At 36.3% G+C, this 21,762-nt stretch overlaps 2 protein-coding genes across 3 annotated transcripts in view; one reads left to right on the forward strand and one right to left on the reverse strand.

Annotated features, from left to right (window-relative positions):
- LOC106052587 (zinc finger protein 850-like) overlaps positions 1–8,208 on the forward strand; it is a 34,052-nt gene extending 25,844 nt beyond the window's left edge. For both annotated transcript variants that reach the window (XM_056015025.1, XM_056015026.1), the window contains exon 8: positions 7,079–8,208. In XM_056015025.1, coding sequence (XP_055871000.1) covers positions 7,079–8,208 — 1,130 coding nt within the window. The remainder of the gene's footprint in view (positions 1–7,078) is intronic.
- The window catches only part of LOC106058736 (uncharacterized), a 37,275-nt gene continuing 22,444 nt past the window's right edge, over positions 6,932–21,762 (reverse strand). Inside the window, exon 6 of the mRNA XM_056015027.1 lies at positions 6,932–11,721. The gene's annotated coding sequence lies outside the window, so the exon portion shown is untranslated. The remainder of the gene's footprint in view (positions 11,722–21,762) is intronic.

Consider the following 21,762-nt stretch of genomic DNA (forward strand, 5'->3'; position numbering starts at 1 on the left):
AATTTGTTGTACGTTGTCTTGTTCTCTCTAGTAGGTTTCTTTCTTTTACTAATTTATCTAATTCGGGTGTCCAAAAAGGTTTGTATTTCTTAACTTGGCCTCGAGGGATGTATTTTTTTGCTGCTTGTAAGATGTTGGAGACTATAGTTGTGTAGGTTGAGTTGACATCTGTCTCCATTATGCTTGATAGTCTTGTGTCTGTTTCTTGTGAAAAAGCTGCCCAGTTAGCTTTTTTATAGTTCCATCTAGTTGTTTTGTTGGATTGGTATTGGCGTTCCAATATTGTCTTGTTCTCTCTAGTAGGTTTCTTTCTTTTACTAATTTATCTAATTCGGGTGTCCAAAAAGGTTTGTATTTCTTAACTTGGCCTCGAGGGATGTATTTTTTTGCTGCTTGTAAGATGTTGGAGACTATAGTTGTGTAGGTTGAGTTGACATCTGTCTCCATTATGCTTGATAGTCTTGTGTCTGTTTCTTGTGAAAAAGCTGCCCAGTTAGCTTTTTTATAGTTCCATCTAGTTGTTTTGTTGGATTGGTATTGGCGTTCCAATATTGTCTTGTTCTCTCTAGTAGGTTTCTTTCTTTTACTAATTTATCTAATTCGGGTGTCCAAAAAGGTTTGTATTTCTTAACTTGGCCTCGAGGGATGTATTTTTTTGCTGCTTGTAAGATGTTGGAGACTATAGTTGTGTAGGTTGAGTTGACATCTGTCTCCATTATGCTTGATAGTCTTGTGTCTGTTTCTTGTGAAAAAGCTGCTTTTTTTAGCTTTTTTATAGTTCCATCTAGTTGTTTTGTTGGATTGGTATTGGCGTTCCAATATTGAGGAGTATAGGCCTGTGGTCACTACCTATGTCTTCAAGTACTGTTATTTTAGAAGAGTCGGTAATGTCTGTAGAGATAAAAGTTATGTCGGGTCTGCTAGTTGTGTTGTGTGCTCTGTGGAGGAAAGTTGGAGGTGAAGTTTTGTTTTGCAGAAGTTGTAGGTTAGAGGCATTTGTTACATCCTCTATTTCTTTGCCACGCTTGTTGTATGTGGGTAGCCTAGGGAAGGTGTGTGTGCATTGAAGTCGCCAGCTATTATTGTCCTTGTGTAGTGTGGTAGTTGTATGTCTATTTCTGCTGTTGATGATGGTGGGCAATAGTAGTTTTTGATGGTGTACTTAGTTCCTCCTCTCCAAAGAAGTATTTCCTGCGTGTCGATGTCTGTATTGTTCTGTATTTGTTTTACTGTGGCTTGTGTGTCATTTCTTATGAGGGTCATAATTCCCTGGCATTTGGTGCAAAGGCATCTGTACTGTGTGTAGCCTGTCATGTTTATTTTTTTCTTGGGCAGTAGTGTTTCTTGCAATAGCGCTATGTGTATATCATGCTTCTTGAGTATGTGTTGGAGTTCTGTTGTCTTGTTTTGCAGGCCTAAGATGTTGAGTTGCAAAAGGTTTAGGTGTTTGCTGCTAGTCTGTTTTTTATTTCCAGTAGCTGACTTATCACAGGCAGTCCTGGAAGAAACTGCCATGCGCAGACCTTTTACGAGGCGACGTCTGAGCTCGTATGGATTTTTCGTTAAATTCCTTGGCATTTAGTGTAGGCTGGGTGTTTCCTCAGGCTTTTTTTTTAAATATATAAATATATAATCCCCGCATTTTAAGGGAGTTTTCGGTCTTTTCTCCAATACTGACATAAAAGGAAACATCTAGGTCTAAAGACTGTAACCGGAATATCCATGGGACAAGGTGGGGTTGGCCAATGGTCCATTCTCCGCCATCCATAGAGCTCTCCAAATGGAACTTTTCTGCAGTAGAAAGCTTAAAGTGGACTGTGCCCTGGGTATGCCCTGTGGAATCGTCACATCCTGGATCCAGGCCACTTCACGATATCACATTCACCAGATCCAGAAAAAAAACACTTCATGATGGATTTATATCTAGTATTAGAATGAATTATACAGCTCATAGCAGGTCAGTACTGACCTTTCCCTCCTAAGGTTTAGTGGACCTATATTAGCCATTATTTCAGCCGCATTTACTGGACTTGTCCTAAAGGTTCCACAGACAAATCTTAGTGCTTGGGACTGTATTTTATCAAGTTGTTCAAGAGCAGTCCTAGAGCCATAAATTTGCACAGGTCTATCTGTGATCGGACTGCTCCTAAATACAGGGATCGGAGCATGTCTGCTCGGGCTCCCCACTTCGTGGATGCCAGCTTCCGCACAATGCAAAGTTTCCCTGAGGCCTTTCTTACAACATCCTGGATGTGCTCACACATTTTTAGTTTGCGATCTAAAGTTACATCAAGGTACTTGGGTAGCTTTTCCATGCTGAGAGCCACTCCGTTGAGGGTGAGCTGGAAAGGTTACCTGAGAATGCCAGTCCCGAGCGTGAACAGAGAATAGACCGTCTTGGAGGTGTTTATTTCTAGCCTCCATTTTTGTGTGTATGAGCAGAGCGTATGGAGATCTTCTTGTAACACTTTGTATAGAGGTTGTGCTCCTTCCGGATTTCCAAAGGACAATATCATCAGCATATAGAAGCTTTTGGCATTTTAGCTGAGCCGGTAGGTCATTTATGAAGGCCGTGAAAAGGGCGCATGACAGGACGGAGCCCTGGGGGAGGCCGTGCTCGAGGGTCATTTCCCCTGAGACTTATCAGTACATCCTTGTTCTTATTGTACGCTCTTGTAGGAAGTCTCTAATCCAGTAATATATCCGACCCCGCACCCCTACGGCTCTTATCTTATGAAGCAAACCAGGCCGCCATACTTTATCATATGCCTGTTTTAAGTCAATGAAGACTGCGTATGTGCTTTCGGTCCTTTGGAATCCATCTGCTATGCTCTGCACAAAGATGTTGACTTGGTCTATAGCGGACATTCCAGCCCTGAAACCAGCCTGTTCTGGAGCTATAAGACGGGCACTCTCAAGGTACCAAACCAGACGCTCATTTACCATTTTTTCAGCCATCTTTCCCACACAATGTGAGTGAGATGGGCCTGTAGCCCTCAGCAGTGGAAGCATCTTTTCCCTTTTTTGGTATAGGAATAATGGTGGCACGTTTCCAGGCCCTGGGCATATGGGTCATCTGCCCAGGTTCTATTTATCAATGCCAAGAGCACAGGCCTTTCTTTCCCCCCTACATGCTTAAGCATTTCGGGGGTGATACCATCCGGCCCGGGAGCCTTTTTAAGCTGGCATTTCCTTATGGAAGCATTAAGCTCGCCTATCGAGAAGGGGGAGTTCATCGTTCCCTCAGCACTTTCGGTCTGTGGTTCCTTTCGGTCTTTTTTTTCATCAGCTTTGCGAGCTTTATCAATGGGTTTGGGCATTGGGGACTTCTTGGCAGCCTTGTTGATCTTAGCAAAATATTTGTTCAACAAGGTGGCAATTTTCTTCTTTGATGAAATGGTTACCCCACTGGGTGAAGATAATGGAATTGATGTTTTCATACGCCCAGCATGTTCGAGATTTCTCAGAAGACTCCAGGCCTTAGAGCTATCCCTTAGGTCTAACCTTGCACAGGTGTTGGTCCAACGTTCTCGTTTTTCCCTGTTCACAGACGTTTTGACTAGTAGGCTGAGTCTGTTGTATTTCTGCCTGAGTGTTGGATTGTTTGGGTTCTTTTGGACCTTTTAGTATGCCCTTCTCCGAGCCATAACAAGTTTGTTGATTTCAGCCGTCCAAAAGTTTTTGAATTTTTTACAAGGGTAAGTTCGAGGAATAAACTTTTTAGCCATGCCCAGGATGGCTGTTGTTATTTGACGGTACACAAGGTCGACAGAGCTAGACTCTACATGGATTTTTTCAAGGGCATTGTCCACATCTGTCTTGTATCCTTTCCAATTAGCCTTACTATAGCACCACTTTCGTGGTTCTTTAGTGGTCTTGGTGTTCATTTTAGAAAGAGTGGCAGTCAGTAATATTGGAAGGTGTTTTAATAGAATGCATTTAAAAAATTCTCTTGGTAATAGACATGATCTAAGGAAACATGAAATATAACTTTTGAGGTTTAGCAACTGATACTTACATATGTAATTAGAATTATCTGATAGTGCTCAATGTTTTTATTTTGTTTTTTTTTTCAAAGATAAAGCTGGTTAAGTTGTTCTACGATTTTGATCTAGAATTATAACGCACCTTAAACATAAATATATTTTATAGATTGTATTTACATTCAAATGAAAAAAATCTATACTAGTCAAATCTCTTGGTAAATTATGAATTTAAAATATATGTCATAGTCAAAAATGCTTCATAGATTATTATTTTTTAAATCCTTTAATTTTGATTAAATTGTATTAAATTTAGCTCTTTTTTCTTTACTTAATTTTTTTCATACTAAACATGTAAATTGTATTAATATTATTATGTTTTACTGTCACACGCTGTCGGTATCTAGAATATTTCTTAATATTCTCATTAGTATGTAAATAGTTATTTTCAGAAATTACACTCCACAAGTAACTAGATTAAACACCTTTGATTGGTCAAGGCTCAAATAGTCTCATTCTTGAAAAAAAGTCTATGGTAATTCTAGATACTGATATAAGAAAGTTAATAAATAGGTGTCACTGGGTGAATACAAAGTAACACAACCACCATTTATAAGTTACAAACAAAAAAGTTGTTCAAAATTGATTCTACTCATTTTTTTTTTTGCAAAAAATGTTGTCATAAGGTTTATATTCATGGCTTGTTTTTTGCTTTTAACTGTATTATGACAAGGATAGTTATACATATACATGAGCTAGCCAGGAAAACCAGTGACTTGGCAGAATTTAAGTCATTGGTTAATATGCATGACTAATTGCATGACGCGTAGGACGTAATCATCTTCTTTTTTGAAGTAACGTCTGTATTATGTAAGATAAGATAAGACATGATTCAAAAAGAGAAAAAATACATTTTTATGTGCAAGAGAAATCTGTGAAAGGGAAATTTCTCAAAATGTGGGGCGCTATTATTACTAGCTGGCTAGGTGGGGTGCCACAGGTAAAAGCTTAAGGATCCATTGCTATATTTTTTTTTTATGTTTGCTATTGCTTTTGTGTATTTTATACATCTAAAAAAATATTTTATCACAAGTTAGAATAAGTTTACAATGTGTATTGTTTACACAAAAAAAAACTTGATCTAGATATTATCTTATTTTAAAAGAACAAGGCATGTAAAGAAACATACTATTTACTGTTATTTAAAATGTAAAAAAAATGTGTATCTCTTTAAAAAAAAATTTACCATGATATATTAGTTTATTTAAAAAGTTTTTGTTTTTTTTAATTCATTGCATTTCAAGCCTTTTTTTATTTGATTGTATGATATTTTCTTTTTACCAATATAACTTTGGAAAACTATTTTTAATAATTGATACTATAAAAATCCATAAGTTTTGAAAATATTTTTTTTATTTAGTTGGAGATAACATATATAAAATAAAGCATTCTTTGTGTGAACAAAAAGTTGCATCAATTTTTTTTCTATCATTGTTCCATTTGTTTTTTTTACAGTACTAAAACCCATACAACATTATGATGTTAAGGATATTACAATAATCACACAGTTAGCCTAAATTCTAAGTAATAACTATTGTTCTTCACACACATAAATACAATTTAACACAAAGACATTCACAAAACATAAGATATCATTTTTTTAAGACATTTAAATCAACACAGGCAGAGGAATAATGCAATGAAACCATTGTCAGAATCATGAAAAGAAGTCACACACAGAGTTGACATAAGCCGAACATTCTCCTAAACAATCAGCAGACAAACTGAATACAAAGGAATCTACTGCTGCATCGCTTAGTTTTTTGCATCAGCACAACTGTCATTGACCATGGAATCCCTGGCATTTCGCAAAGTGGCAAACCAAAGTAGAAAAACAATTTTAATTTGAAATATACTATTTTATGAACCAGCCTAATTTCGGGTTTTGGCTGTAACAATTGAAATGCATCCTTATCTACATGCACAGTACAGGTGTTAAGAAAAGTGTTGACAAACAGAAAGACATAATGGAGGTAATATATATAGACCAACACTTTAATAACTTTTTATTCAATTCATTAAAAAAAACATCACACACAATTTTTTATAAGCATATCCACTCCAACACTGTGGTCTTCAAAATGTCCAAATTTGAAACTTTTAGCTTGATATTGTTATGAGTAAATTCAATTTTAAAGGGGATAAAAGATAACATTGTTTTTTTTTTTTATTGCATTTCGATTCTCATGTTCACCATGTCTTTTCTTGGGGTTGTATTCTTCACATCGATATTAGTCTAAAGTGTGAAAATGTCAGAATTTTACTCTATTGCTTACCCAGTGCTTACTACAAGTGCATTTATCAAATTGAATCTCAGATCTTCTGGTCATTCACCACATTCATAAATTGCATTGATGACAAACTTATTCAAGAACAGGTTTTCATATTTTCAAGGGTATCAAAAAAAAAACAACTGTCACTCAAGAGCTCATCAAGGTGTAATTTTTTCTTTTGCATTTCTGGGCATAAAACAAAAGTGAACAAAGTGTTTTTGACTGATCGACATGCACACTCTAAAAAGAGATATAGACTGTCCACTTTAGGTATTTTTATGAATCAGGAAAATGTGATGCATTTACTTTTCCATGTTTGTAACCAATTTAGTGTACGAATGATAACTTTCTTCAAAGAGTAACTTTGTCTGAGAAATATTATATTTAATATAGTAGTAATACAGCCTATTTGTTTTACTGGTATGTTTTCATCAAAAACATTGTATCTTGTTTTTAAAGTGAACTATTCTTGTTTTTGTCTTCATTTTGTTGGCCAGTGGGCATGGAGGTGTCTGGTAACTCTCTTATCTCCTGTTCTAATTAGTGTCATTCCACAATAGTTAATTTAGAAGAAAGAAAAAGACATTTAAACAATGTTTTTTCCCATTACCTTTACCCCCCCCCCCCTTTTTTTTTCCCCCTGTGATTTTCCACTCAACATTTGTTGTCTTTTTTTTTACATTAGTAGGTCTACTTCATTTTTTGATTCACTGTATTTTTCATTTTCTAAAATTTGAATAAAACTTTTTTTTTTCTTTCCAGAACTGAAATATAAATGTAGTGTTTGCAGTGTGTCCAAGACATCTCACCAACAACTGATGAAACATTCCAGAAAAAGACACAAAGAAAATGAATTGTTGGAGACACAACATTCCATGTCTCATCCTTTGAGTTCATCAACAGAGACAAGGGAAGACTTGAAGCCAGATGGAAGGATTGGATTACTAGCTCTACAGGAAAGACATTATATCAATAACACATTACTAGGTCAAGAGGAAGGTATTGACCTGTATCATGTGAAAAAAACAAGTTATGGCACTGTGAAAGGTAACCAGCCAGATGATAAGTTTATAAATTTATATCAGGCTCAACAATCCAAGAAGACTATCTATAGTCGAAAAGTGTCTTTTTGTAAAAGTTTTTATAGTTCAGATACTTTTATTGACAAAATGAAAGTTTCATCAAATTGTGAAGGTACAAATTTAGTTAAAAGAGGAGGATTTTATAAATGTTTATCTTGTGAATATAGATCAGAATATAAAAAAGGGATGTTAGAACATATTAAAATTCATACACATGGGGGAAAACTATTTAAATGTCCTTTATGCCGTTATGCCGCAACTTTTGATTGGAACTTAACAGTCCATATGATGATACACACAAGTGGATCATTTCAATGTGAAATATGTGACTACAGTAGCAAAATTAAAGCTAATTTTCTGAGACACATTAGAAGTCATACAGGAGAAAAACCATATAAATGTCCTTTTTGCAATCACGCATCAAGCACAAGTAATTCTTTAACAGTTCATATAAGAAGACACACCAATGAAAGACCATTTCAATGTGATAAATGTGAATACAATAGTAATAATAAAAGTAGTTTGATTAGACACATTAGAAGTCATACAGGAGAAAAACCATACAAATGTCCTTATTGCAATTACTCTTCAACCACAAGTGATTGTTTGACTGTTCATATTAGAACTCACACCAATGAAAGGCCATTTCAATGTGAAATATGTGACTACAGAAGTAAAAGTAAAATGACTTTGGTGACACACATTAGAACACATACAGGAGAAAAGCCATTTAAATGTGTACATTGTAGTTATTGTTCTTCTCAGAAAGGTAGTTTGAAACGACATGAATTGAAGAAACATGGAAAATAAGTTGGATCTTAGCATTATTTCACTGCACCTGGATTTCTGTAATTCTTCTAATTTGTTTTTGTAAAATTTCTGTATCTTGTGTTGATTTAATTGTTCTGTATAATTAGTGATTGTCTGCAAATAATCTGACTTTTGTTCCTTGTAAGTCATTTATGTATTCCTGATAGGTCAAGTATGTAAATTTAATTAGAAACAGTAGTGGATCTAAGACTGTTCCCTGAGGCACACCTGAGTTTACTGTTATTGGTGTAGATTTGGAGCCATTTAATATTACAGTTTGTTTTCTTCCTATCAGGAAGTTCTGTATGCATATATATATATGTGTGTGTGTATATAAATTTTATTTTGAAAATGGCTATAACGATTTTCTTTAAAATTTCAAGGTATATGTATATAAATGAGAAAAAAAATTCTCAACTCATTGGCCACAAGGGAAAAACTTGAGTTCGACTGTTATATCGGTTTAAAAATGTTTCTTTATCGAAAAATTAATTCTGGCTAGAATGTTTTATGAATGAATATTTTCCATGACGTAAAAGGGAAAAAACACCGCTTATGTCACCAGGCTTATTGCAGAACACTAAAACATTTCTTTGCAAACAAATGAATTAAGAGACCTAATGAAGCATTTGGGCACCATTGTATTGTATGTGTAGGTTCTATTAGCCTTGTCAACAAAGTAAAAGCCACTTCACCACTCTCTGCAATTAATGTAAATAAAACCACAATAACCAAACATACCTCTGCCAACTTTATTTCATTTTTTTTTTCTTTTATAGTTCCATAATAGATTAATCTACTAAATGGTCATAACAGTCTGTGCACTATTAAAGTACAAAATAAAAAGCGTTGAATAATTATGAATTGCATTGAAATAATTGAATACCTTTTTTATAGTGCAAGTTTCATGCTTATACCATTCACAAAGCGCTATGCTCAAATCTCTGTAGCCTCACAGTGGAAGGGAGGGGATAATTGGACACAGGTTTCCTTGATGCCTTTATAGAAGCCTTGTCTTCAAAGGTTAAAGAGAAGTGCAGTTTTTGAAGTGGCGACCCATATAGTTTGCCACATCCAATGCAAACATAACTATAATATGCCGGTGGTCGATTTAGATTATCTTTTCGCTGTCTACGTCTGTTCTCGGCAGCAGATTTTGTTTTGGTCTCTAAAGTGTATCCCGTGGCCCTAGTAAAAATTCTCCAGCTATCTCGTTCTGAAGCTGCCTGCATTCAGATGCCCACTTCAATGCCAGTTGAAGCAAGTTGGTGCCTAAGCTGGTCTTTAAAGCGTTTCTGTGGGACATCTCTGTTACGTATTCCACCTTTTAGCTCACAAAAAAAGGCTGCCTTTTGCAAATGTTCCTCCCCCCATATGGGATAGTGCTTTCTCAGCATAAGTGTTGGCTCATAAAAAGTCCCTCTATACCAGGGGTCTCAAACACGTGTAGGTGGCCCGCGAAACAAATTTGTGTGGCCCGCGGCCACTTCCGCGAATTCAAAAAAATTAGATAAAATTTACAATGACCATATATAAGCCGTGAAATGATTTACAACTGCACAAACAGTAAATGAGGTGTCCCCCCACTGCAAGCGAAGATTCTGTGAAGGCAAGCTTTGTTGTTAGCCAGATGGCATCACGACCATTCACTGAAGGCCAGTTTGTAAAAGAGTGTATGCTACAGGCGTGTGAATTTATCTACCCCGAGAAAAAGAAACTCTTCGAAGGCATAAGTTTGTCTGCGAACACAGTGGCAAGCAGGATCACCGAGTCAGCGACAAATGTTCAACAGCAACTGAGTGCCGCTGCAAAAGACTTTGTAGTATATTCCATTGCACTGGACGAGTCTACTGGTGTAACAGACACCGCATATTGTGACGTATTCATTCGTGGGGTCGACGAAAACTTGAACATTGTGGAAAAGCTGTTGGACATACTACCTATAAAAGGAACGATGAATATACGCGACGGGTTTCAAGAAGCGAAAGCTTGTATTGACAGGTATGGGCTACCGTATGAAAAACTTGTTTCAGTGGCTAAGGACGGTGCACCAGCAATGTGTTCAGAGAAGGTTGGTGTTGTTGGATTAATGTTAGAGAAACGGTATCAGCTCAGCTTGGCGGGACCTTTTGCAGCCATACACTGCATTCTGCACCAAGAAGCACTCTGTGGCAAAAGTCTACAAATGAAGAACGTTATGGATGTTGTCGTGAAGAGGGAGGGTTAACTTCATACGTGCACGGGGTCTCAACCACAGACAGTTTGTGTCATTTCTAGCTGATTTAGAAACGGAACAAATCAGATTTAGAAACGGAATACGGAGAGTTGCTTTATCATACGGAAGTCAGATGGTTGAATTAGGAAAAGTGCTGCAGAGATTTTTTGAACTGAGACGGGAAATAGCATTGCTCATGGCAATGAAAGACGGAGACTACTGGAAGATTTTGAACACCGCTTTCATCAATTCCCTGCTCTCAAACCACAGTTTTTCCTTGTTCGCAGTTGAAGTGAAAAACGTTCCAGAGGAAGTCCAGATGGAACTACTGGATCTGCAGTGTGACACTGTTCTGAAGCAAAAATATGCTGATGTTGGTGTTCCAGATTTCTACCAGTTTCTTTCCAGAGAGAAGTTTCCAAACTTATTCTGCGCAGCTGCTAGAATTCTATCGATGTTTGGGAGTACGTACGTTTGCGAACAGTTTTTTTCCAGAATGAAGATAAAAAAAAAAACAGCATTACGATCAAGACTGACTGATAAGCATCTGAGAGCAATCTTGCGGCTTGTCACTACACGCGACCTCAGGCCTAACGTCGATGGTCTGGTCAACTAAACTGCCTGTGCATGTAATAAGCTACACTAAATGTAATTAATAATTATATTATAAAAACTTAATTTTAGCATTTAACTGCAGTGACAGTAGTGTTCGTAAAATTTAATGAAAAAACATTCTCTTTTTGTGGTGTGGCCCGCTGAATGGTGGTTACTTTCCACTGTGGCCCACATGCTGAAATGAGTTTGAGACCCCTGCTCTATACTGTCCATAACTGCCTTCACTGGAACATTGCTGTTTGTAGTGCGGTCTCTCACCGTATGTCTTGATGAAGTGAAAACATCTTTGGTGAAAGCGTTCAAGAAGTCTTAGTTGCCCTTGTCTCAGGATCGTCATAGAATGGTTGCTTGGTAGACACTGATTTTTGTAGACTAGACATGCAGAGCGATTTATTCAACTAACTTATTCCTGGAGAAATTACTATCCACAAGCATCTGTGATTGAACTTCATTTAAATTACCAGGTCAAAGTTAAAATAGTGTTATTCTGGAAAACATGGGCAATAAGTTCAGAGTATCAACAACTCATACTTGGTAGGTTCAGACTTTTCCTATATCTGAGATAACTGTGCAGTGGTGTCCAATGTTCTCCATTTAGTTTGTCTTCTAAAGTAGTGTTCAATGGCCAGTATTTCAGGCTTTGTATGGTGTGGTCAGCATTCTGTGGTATTATAATGACCTCCCTACATGAAATAGAAACAATATAACTAAATACAAACCCTGCATTACAATATATCTACTTATTTACCATATATTATTACATTTCTCAACAAGTATGAAGAGACTAGGGGGAACATTATTATAACATGTCAAAAATATTTTTTTAAAAAGCATTCTTAATTAACATATTTATATATTAGATCAGTGTTTCCCTAACTTTTTCTCTAAAGGAAAACTTTGCACATTCCAAAAATTAAGCAGAACACATTTTATAGGTTGGATTATTTTTTTATTTGTTAAAAAAATAAATAATACTAATTAATACTAATTCTAAATTTAGAGTTTTTATTTATTTTAAAATAAAATACAGACATAAACATATGAAAGAAAAAGCTTTATTGACATTGATGGTATTGTGACCTTGATGAGCATAGCATCTTGATAGCATCTTGATATCAGGCATGCTATTGTTAAGCTGAACTCTGATGTGGCTGGTTTAACTTGTACAAATAGTTTGCATAAAACTGATGTCAAATAACAAACAGCTTGTTTTAAAATATTAAGGTACACTTCAGACTAACACAAGCCAGAAATCATTTAACATTTTATCTATAAATATTTGTTTTAAATTAGAATTAAATCAATCAGATTTTCATGGTCACTTGCACTAAACCCAACTGTCACAGAAAAATGATTCTTACACGGGAATCATCCTCAATTCAGGAAATATTGCAAAAAAGTTCATTTTAAGTTTTGTGTTCTATAAATTCATTGGAAATGTTTTCATCTACCGGTACTTTGAAATTTAATTCATTTTGTGCAATGCAAGAAATCAATCAAAAGTGGTAGAATAAATTGATGAATTCCGAAATTGTTTTTCTTTTTTCTCAAATGATGCAAGTTTGTCTCATATTAAAAATTGTAATACATTTACCATGTAATGTAAGTTAAATTTATTGCAATGGGTAAAAATATCTGCCAGTTCTGCAAGTTTTTTTTAACCACAATGTTTTTTTTTAAAAGATCAACAAAATTTTGTACTGAATTATTTTGTGCCTTAAGTAAAACCAACAACTGGCTATATTTTACTATTAAAAACATATCTTTCATCTATATATATAATTCTCTTCTTCCCTCAAGGGTTTGGACAAGAAGTAAAGGAAAGATCTTTCTCTTATTTCTGTGGAGTCACCCCACGAAATAACAAGAGGGGGGGAGAGCACGTGGGTATTCACATGTCGCTACGGATGGCTGCGCACTGGACTGTCAAACCCTGCCCGCTCCCATCCCCCTTCATCTTGCAGGAGGTTTGGACTAAAAAGTAAACTATCTTCAACTCTGAAGGAACACCCGAAACATGTAAAACACTAAATAGCAAGGCATTGTGAATCCCTATTCGAAACGTATTTTGCGGGTTTGGGTAGGGAAGCGGACAATTAGTGAAATTTAAGAGTTTGCATTAGAAAATAAATTCGTCTTTGCATTTTATTCATTCTTTACTATGTACAGAATTACTTTACGAGCCTTGCGTATAGCAAAGCCATATAGTATATCATAATAATTCTGTTTCCTACATAGATCCCGCTCAATAGCAAGAATTACCAAATGTTTCAATCTATCTTTGAGAATTGTTGACCTCTTGGTAAATCGACATGAGGGCACGGGAAATCTGTTTTAAGTTAAAAAATTGTTTAATTTAATAATTCATACACCTTGAATTAGCGCAGATCCTTTGAAAGTGGGTGCCCACTGTGGTCGCATAGGTTGCAGTGGCCTAAGACTGGCTATGCAAAATAGCGGCGTATGCTACACCGCTGGTCGACTAGTTAATCTATAAAATAAATGTTCTTTTTTAAAAAATAAAATCATCTATTTCTAAATAAATTTTATCAAATAGAGGAACTTTTAAACATGTTGCTAATTTCACTAAAAACTTGAATCAAACAATTGCATGTAGGGAAAACCCACCGTTTCACTGTCATTAAACTTTTTATGTTTTGAACAAAAACATGTTTTTGCTCAATTTGGGTTACATAATCAGTTCAATGTTCATAATTATGTTGTTATGTTTTTTGTATATTACTGAGAAGAGCTAATAAAATTAGTTTACATGCAGTTAATAGTTAATTTAAGTGATTGATTAAAATATGCATATTAAATATTTTTTTAAAAGGAAAGGGAGATTAAATTTACAAGAACTCTATTTCACTCTTCTAAAAGACAGCCTGATCTAAGTATTTTCATTCATAAGTGGATCTTTTTTAAAACTTTTGAAAAATTGTAGGGGCCTCCACAAAAATCTTGCCCCTGGGCCCTCACATACTGTATCTGGCCATGGCTGCACTGTTTACAGTCTTGCATCAGCTCAATTGTTATTGTCCAGGGATACCCTGGCATTTCGCAAAGTGGCCAGACAAATGAGAAAAAATGCTTTTAATTTCAAATACATCAGGTATTGGCCACAGGCCTCGAAATGGTTGTCCATTTTAAAAATAGGCCAAACTTTGGGTTTTAGATGTAACATATAGAATGCATCCTTATCTACTTGTTGATTAAAAAAAACAACAGAAAGACATAAGGGAGGTAATCTATATCCACTTAAGACCAACACTTTACTCACTTTTTCCAATTCATTAAACAAAAGAAATTGTGATGCATAACTTCCACATGTATATTTGGAACCAATAAAGTGTACGAATTATAATTTTCTGCAAAGAGTTACTGTGTCTGAGTAATATGATATTTAATATAGTAGTAATACAGCCTATTTTTACAAAGCTTATAACAACTCATTTGTTTATCTGTCTGGTAAAAAGTTTGTACACATTATTTCTCCCACACTCACTTTTGGATCAATCTGAAATTTTGCACAATGATTTCTTTTATCTAGCAAATTAATGTTCATAATTATGTTGTTATGTTTTTTGTATATTACTGAGAAGAGCTAATAAAATTAGTTTACATGCAGTTAATAGTTAATTTAAGTGATTGATTAAAATATGCATATTAAATATTTTTTTAAAAGGAAAGGGAGATTAAATTTACAAGAACTCTATTTCACTCTTCTAAAAGACAGCCTGATCTAAGTATTTTCATTCATAAGTGGATCTTTTTTAAAACTTTTGAAAAATTGTAGGGGCCTCCACAAAAATCTTGCCCCTGGGCCCCCACATACTGTATCTGGCCATGGCTGCACTGTTTACAGTCTTGCATCAGCTCAATTGTTATTGTCCAGGGATACCCTGGCATTTCGCAAAGTGGCCAGACAAATGAGAAAAAATGCTTTTAATTTCAAATACATCAGGTATTGGCCACAGGCCTCGAAATGGTTGTCCATTTTAAAAATAGGCCAAACTTTGGGTTTTAGATGTAACATATAGAATGCATCCTTATCTACTTGTTGATTAAAAAAAACAACAGAAAGACATAAGGGAGGTAATCTATATCCACTTAAGACCAACACTTTACTCACTTTTTCCAATTCATTAAACAAAAGAAATTGTGATGCATAACTTCCACATGTATATTTGGAACCAATAAAGTGTACGAATTATAATTTTCTGCAAAGAGTTACTGTGTCTGAGTAATATGATATTTAATATAGTAGTAATACAGCCTATTTTTACAAAGCTTATAACAACTCATTTGTTTATCTGTCTGGTAAAAAGTTTGTACACATTATTTCTCCCACACTCACTTTTGGATCAATCTGAAATTTTGCACAATGATTTCTTTTATCTAGCAAATTAATGTTCATAATTATGTTGTTATGTTTTTTGTATATTACTGAGAAGAGCTAATAAAATTAGTTTACATGCAGTTAATAGTTAATTTAAGTGATTGATTAAAATATGCATATTAAATATTTTTTTAAAAGGAAAGGGAAAATTTGAATCAATGGGATATAGATCTAGATTTGTCTTCTTTTTATTTGCATAGAACATCTTTCATTCTAATACTAGACCAGTGCAAGACATAGGCTAGCGAGAGATCAAAGCCTAAATCTCTAACTAGATGAAGGACAATAAAAATCCTAATTCATTTTACCTAAGATTTAGACATCGAATAGATCATTATTACTGTTCCTTTGTGATAAATTATGGATTTAGAATAGTTTTATATTTTACTTTTATTTAGTAGTAAACCTTTTGGAGTGCAACTTGAACCAGTATAGTGATGGTGATGATTTTTACCAAAAAACAATACTAAAAAAAATTGCTAGAAAATATACCAAGAAAAGGCCCAGCATGGTGGATGAATATTGGATTTAGATCTGCCATTTCTGTTGTTTTCATTTATCTAAGGGTTAGATCTATAGGAATCTACAAAGGTGTAAAGATAAAAGCATAGATCTAGTCAACCTTGATCTACATTCAAGACCTAGCCCTAGTCTAAGGCTAAGGCCTAAGCCTAAGCATATAAGGCAATACTAGATCTAAATCTAAATGCTAATAATGTCCAAGTCTGCTTCATCCAATGCAAAACTTGATCAAGATCTTCATTATTACAATTCATAGAAGTATAAATAAAACAATAATAAAGCTTCTTCAGTAGTAAACATTGTGGGTGTGTCTTGGACAAGCATAGCCATGATGTTGTAGATTTTTACAGATAAACAATACTAAAAAAAAAAAAGAAAATGGGGAAAAAATGCCCACAGTGGATGATTATTTGATGTAGATCTACCATTTCCTTTCTTTTTATTTACCAGAAGCTTAGATCTAAAGATATATCTAGATCTAGAGTCCAAGTCTAGAGATAAAAGCTTAGATCTAGTCAATCTCGATCTACAGACTACACCTAGCCTACTGACAATAATAGATTTAGATCTAAATACTAATAATATAGATATAAATTATAATCATAATTATCATATAAATACGCTAAATTTAGACCTACCTGAATCTAATCTAGATCAAATTCTTCATTATTACTATTTATTTGTGATAATTTTTAGAATAATTATAAAGTTTCTTTAGTAGTCAACATTGTGGGTGTGTCTTGGACTAGCGTAGTCATGGCGACGTTTTTTTACATTGTAAAAAAAGTAATAAATAAATGTCTAAATAAAGCCAAAAGCTTCTAATTTCTATGTAAACAAAGGATGAAGAACTCTTTTATAAATTAAAAATAGTTCCACTGTTGTTAGTTAAAATTTTTAATTTAAAAATGCAACGAAACAAAGGTAGGGTAAGAACGTCTATGGGATAGACGTTCCGTGCGTTTAGGGCAGACAGACCGTCTATGGGATAGACGCTCCGCACTCATTGAGTTAAACCCCTCTCCTACAGATGGCTTTTTTTTTAAGTTTAAAACCCCTACAGATGGTTTTGAGTTTAAGATCCCCCTACAGAGCATTTGGAGGTGGAAAACCCCCAACAGATGATTTTGATGATAAAACTTCCCTTTTCGATATAAAATCTAAAACAAACTACAGTCACTTAATTCCAAGAGCGTATTCAAGAGAGGTTACATATTTTTACCAGAGGCGGGGCTCCATTAATAAAGTGCAGAGAATAGTTATCTGTCAAAATTGAAAAACACTAAATGTGGCTCAACAAAGATGGCTAAGACAGATTTTAGGAGTCAATCATAGAGATCGGGTCCAAATCAAGGAAATCCTATGCCGAACTGGGAGTCGACCCCATAGTAAGATTGTGAGAGAGCGATGCATGAGGTTTGCGGGACACGTTCTCCGACAAAATGAATTACGCATAAGAAAAGTTGCAATGATATCCTAGTACAACTTGACGCCACACATTCATGGAGGTCCTCATGGTAGGTGGGAAGAGGCTTCAGACATTACCAGTGACAGATTTTTATGGAAACAGCTGGACGGCAAATGCTACGAAGGGCGCTGGAGGGTCTAAGTCAGTAAGAATATCACATTAGGTTTTTGAAATAAAACTTTTTAATAGCAGGAAAATGCAGTGTAGGTACCTCAGAATATGCATTTTGTTGGCTTTCAATACCAGAAATACTGCTTGGAGGCGGGGATTCGCCCCGCGCTGGGGGAGCTTCTAGCGAAAAAATCCACTTCCCCCCCCCCCCCCCGAAAAAACATCCTGGCTACGTCCATGGTCTACATGTGTGTTTCTGGCCTGCCCTGTCCTTACCCTTCTTCTTTACTGGGGTCATTTCATAAATTAGCCTGTAGGCTACCTCCCGTGCTTTCGGAGTTATATTTTTATTGTGCAATTGCGTGAATGTGTCTGTGTGTGTATTGACCACTATTCCTAATTCCCTCACCCATTTTATTCTAAGCTCTAAATTTTCTCTAAGTCTATCTCTAAGTGCTGTGTAAATGTTTTTGATTTTGTGATGTATTAGATTTTCATTGTTTTGTAGGTGTCTGGTTAGTGATCTGTAAAACTGGTGGATGTGGGTGCCGAGATAATGGGGTGTGTTGTTTTGGATGAGGAGAACTTTGTTGAGTCTTAAACCGAAATAGTATAAGGTCAAGGGAAAGTTTTCAGGGGACCTAACTACCCTACCGATAAGTTTTAAACGAAGTGCTTTAATTTTTGTTTTGATATCTTGTACGCTTATCCTCCCTTGTTTTTTTTTTTTTATCTTGTATTAGTGTGTTGTGTTTAATACTTCTGAATGTTTTTGTGAAGTTAAATTTTCAAATGATTTTGTATATGTTTTTATGAAGTTTGGAGGTGGTTCTACATTGTTGGCCAGATACAAAATTTTGGGCACTATCAGGTTGTTTACTATAATGGCCCTTCCAAAAATTGTTGTACCCATATATTGAAAGGTTTTTATTATTTTCTTTATCTTATCTGCTATTTCATCCCATTGTTTTTTTAATGTAAAGTGACGGGTTTTTAGGTACACACGGTGCCACAGATTTTAATCTCTTTTTCTATCCTAAGCCTAAAAGGGAAAACTGGGGGGGGGGATATACCACCTACCTAACCCCATTATGGCTGATTTCTGGATATTAATTTTTCTAAAAAGGGGAAGAGGGTAGTATCGTCTGCATATACCTTGATTTTTAACTACGGGATTTGGCCCTAGAATTTTAATACCTACGAATTCTTGGTCTAACCTAAGGCTTTCTAATAGGGGTTCCAGGCAGAGGGTTATAAAAAAGGAGAAAGGGGACACCCTTGCCTGCTCGATCTTTTAATGGGGATTCTATCACTAAGAGATTGGTTGATAATTAGCTGATCTGAGGCATCCTTGTAGATCTATTTTATGTATTTGGTCAGGGACGTGTCTATATGTTTGTCTTGTCTAGTATCTTTAAGAGGTGGTCCTAGTCCACTCTGTCAAAGGCTTTTTCTTAGTCTATGGTCATGAGGGCTGCCTTTAAGTCTTAGAGAAGTAAACTCTAAAAAAAAAAAAAAAACATTACATAGATTTGTATGAATTTATTTAAAATATTTGGTCTCTGTAAATTGGAAGATAAATTGTCTGTAAAAAAAAACAGTTTTGTAAAAAAAAATGTTTTTGTATTCAATTTGAAAATCTATCGCTGTTTTTTCAACTATATTTTTATTAATGATATAGTTTAATAAAAATGTACTATATCATTTCTGTTTTTTTTTTCATTTGGTCACTAATATAATGGTAGAGAAAAGGGAGGTAAAATGGTTTTTCATGACAATGGCCAAAGGCTACTTGAGTTCTGTAGCTCTCATGAACTGTGTGTAACAAATACATTCTTCTCTGGCAAGGAACGCCATAAAGTCTCTTGGCAGCACCCACGCTCAAAAAGGTGGCACCAGCTTGACCTCTGCATCACCCGAAGGATGGATCTGAAAAGTGTCATCCACACCCGTTCATACCATAGTGCGGACTGCAACTCAGACCATTCACTAGTGCTAAGCAAAATCAAACTACTTCTCAAGAAGGCTTACACTTCCACTCAACCCAGAACTAGGCGAATTAACGTCAACCATGTAGGTGACCCAGAGAAGTGTGCACTCTTTGGCGAGCTCCTGAACAGTTCAATCCCCTCGTTAAGTGATGAAGAAGACATCTCGATCAGATGGGAGAAATTAAGAGACGTAATCTACAGTTCGGCAATCACCGCCTTTGGGCCTCAAAAACACAAAAATGTAGACTGGTTTGAGGCGAATCTAGCACATATGGAACCTTGCATCGAGAAAAAACGATCTGCACACCTCGCTCACAAGACAAAGCCTAATCCAAAATCTCTGGAGGCCTTCAAAAGTGCTAATAAAGAGGCAAAACAAATGGCTAGAAAATGTGCTAACAACTTCTGGAGGGATACCTGCAACAGAATCCAAGACAGTCTCCACTAAGGAAATAGCAAAGCTCTATTTGATATCATTAAAGCGGCCCTGGGTCCAGCAGTGTCTAAGCCTGCCCCCCTTCTATCCAAATCAGGAGAAAAAATTACAGATCAAACCAAGCAGCTAGAACGATGGACAGAACACTACCTCGAAGTCTATGCCACACAGAATACAGTAGACGATGTCGCCCTGGCTTCTCTACCAGATCTTCCAGTACTGGAATGCCTAGATGAGCTTCCGAGCCTTAGTGACCTCAAAAAAGCCGTTAACTGCTTAAAAAATAGAAAATCTCCTGGGAGTGATGGTATCCCAGTGGAAGTAGTGAAAGTCAACGAATCACTCCTGCTCCCTGAACTCTATATTCTCCTCTGCCGCTGTTGGGAAACAGGTCATGTCCCACAGGACATGCGTGACGCAACTATAGTCACAATATACAAGAACAAAGGGGATCGGAGTGATTGCAACAACTATAGGGGTATCTCTCTCCTCAGTATAGTGGGCAAGATCTTTGCTAGAGTGGCACTATCCAGGCTGCAAGTGATAGCTTCTAGAGTCTACCCAGAGTCTCAGTGTGGATTCAGGAGTGGTAGGTCCACTATAGACATGATATCTTCTCTACGACTACTGCAGGAGAAATTCAGAGAGAGAGACAGACCCCTTTACATTGTTTTTGTCGATCTGACTAAAGCTTTTGACATGGTCAGCAGAAGTGGCCTTTTCAAACTCCTGAGGAAAATAGGTTGCCCTCCCAAACTACTGAAGTTAATTGAATGTTTTCACGAGGAAACTAAATGTACTGTCAAATTCAATGGAGCCCAATCAGCACCTTTTGAGGTTTGCAGTGGTGTCAAGCAGGGATGTGTGCTCGCACCTACTCTGTTTGGCATATTCTTCTCCTGTCTACTGCATTATGCGTACAGCGACATAAACGAAGGTGTGTTTCTCCATACAAGATCCTCTGGAAAACTATTTAATGTATCAAGGCTGCGGGCAAAAACCAAGGTTAGGAAGCTACTCGTCAGGGAACTCCTGTATGCTGATGATGCAGCTATTGTGGCTGATTCTGATATTCAGCTACAGTCCATGGTTGACAAACTATCTGCTGCTTGCCAGAAGTTCGGCTTAAACATCAGTCAAAGCAAGACTAAGATACTTGTCCAAAACACAAACACTGCACCTCAAGTAAGCATTAATGGCCAACCACTAGAAATTGTTGATCACTTTTGTTACCTTGGCTCCATCATATCCAACAACACTCTACTGGATAAAGACATAAACAACAGGATAGCCAAGGCAATGGCCACCATGTCACGGTTGCAGAAAAGAGTCTGGGACAACATATTGCTGACTAGCAGTACTAAAGCCCTAGTCTACCGGACCTGTGTGTTGAGCACCTTGCTGTACGGAAGTGAAACATGGTCAACCTACTCATGGCAGGAAAAAAAGCTGAATGTCTTCCACCTCCGATGCCTAAGGCGGATCTTTAAAATAAGGTGGCAAGATAAGATAACAAATGAGGAAGTGCTACATAGAGCAGGATGCCAGGACATCCGCTCTGTTATCAGCAGCAGACGCCTTGGCTGGCTTGGCCACGTTCGTAGAATGCCAGTAGGTCGACTTCCACAGGACATCCTGTATGGCGATCTAATTGAAGGCAGGAGAGCCGCTGGTCGCCCACTTTTACGTTATACGGATGTATGCAAACGCGACATGAAGCTCTTCAAAATCGACACTGGCAACTGGGAAGAGGTGGCACTGGACAGATCCACATGGAGAGAGAGCATAAAGGAAGGG

Source organism: Biomphalaria glabrata, chromosome 17 (genome assembly GCF_947242115.1).
Source record: "Biomphalaria glabrata chromosome 17, xgBioGlab47.1, whole genome shotgun sequence".
Classification (NCBI taxonomy): domain Eukaryota; kingdom Metazoa; phylum Mollusca; class Gastropoda; family Planorbidae; genus Biomphalaria; species Biomphalaria glabrata.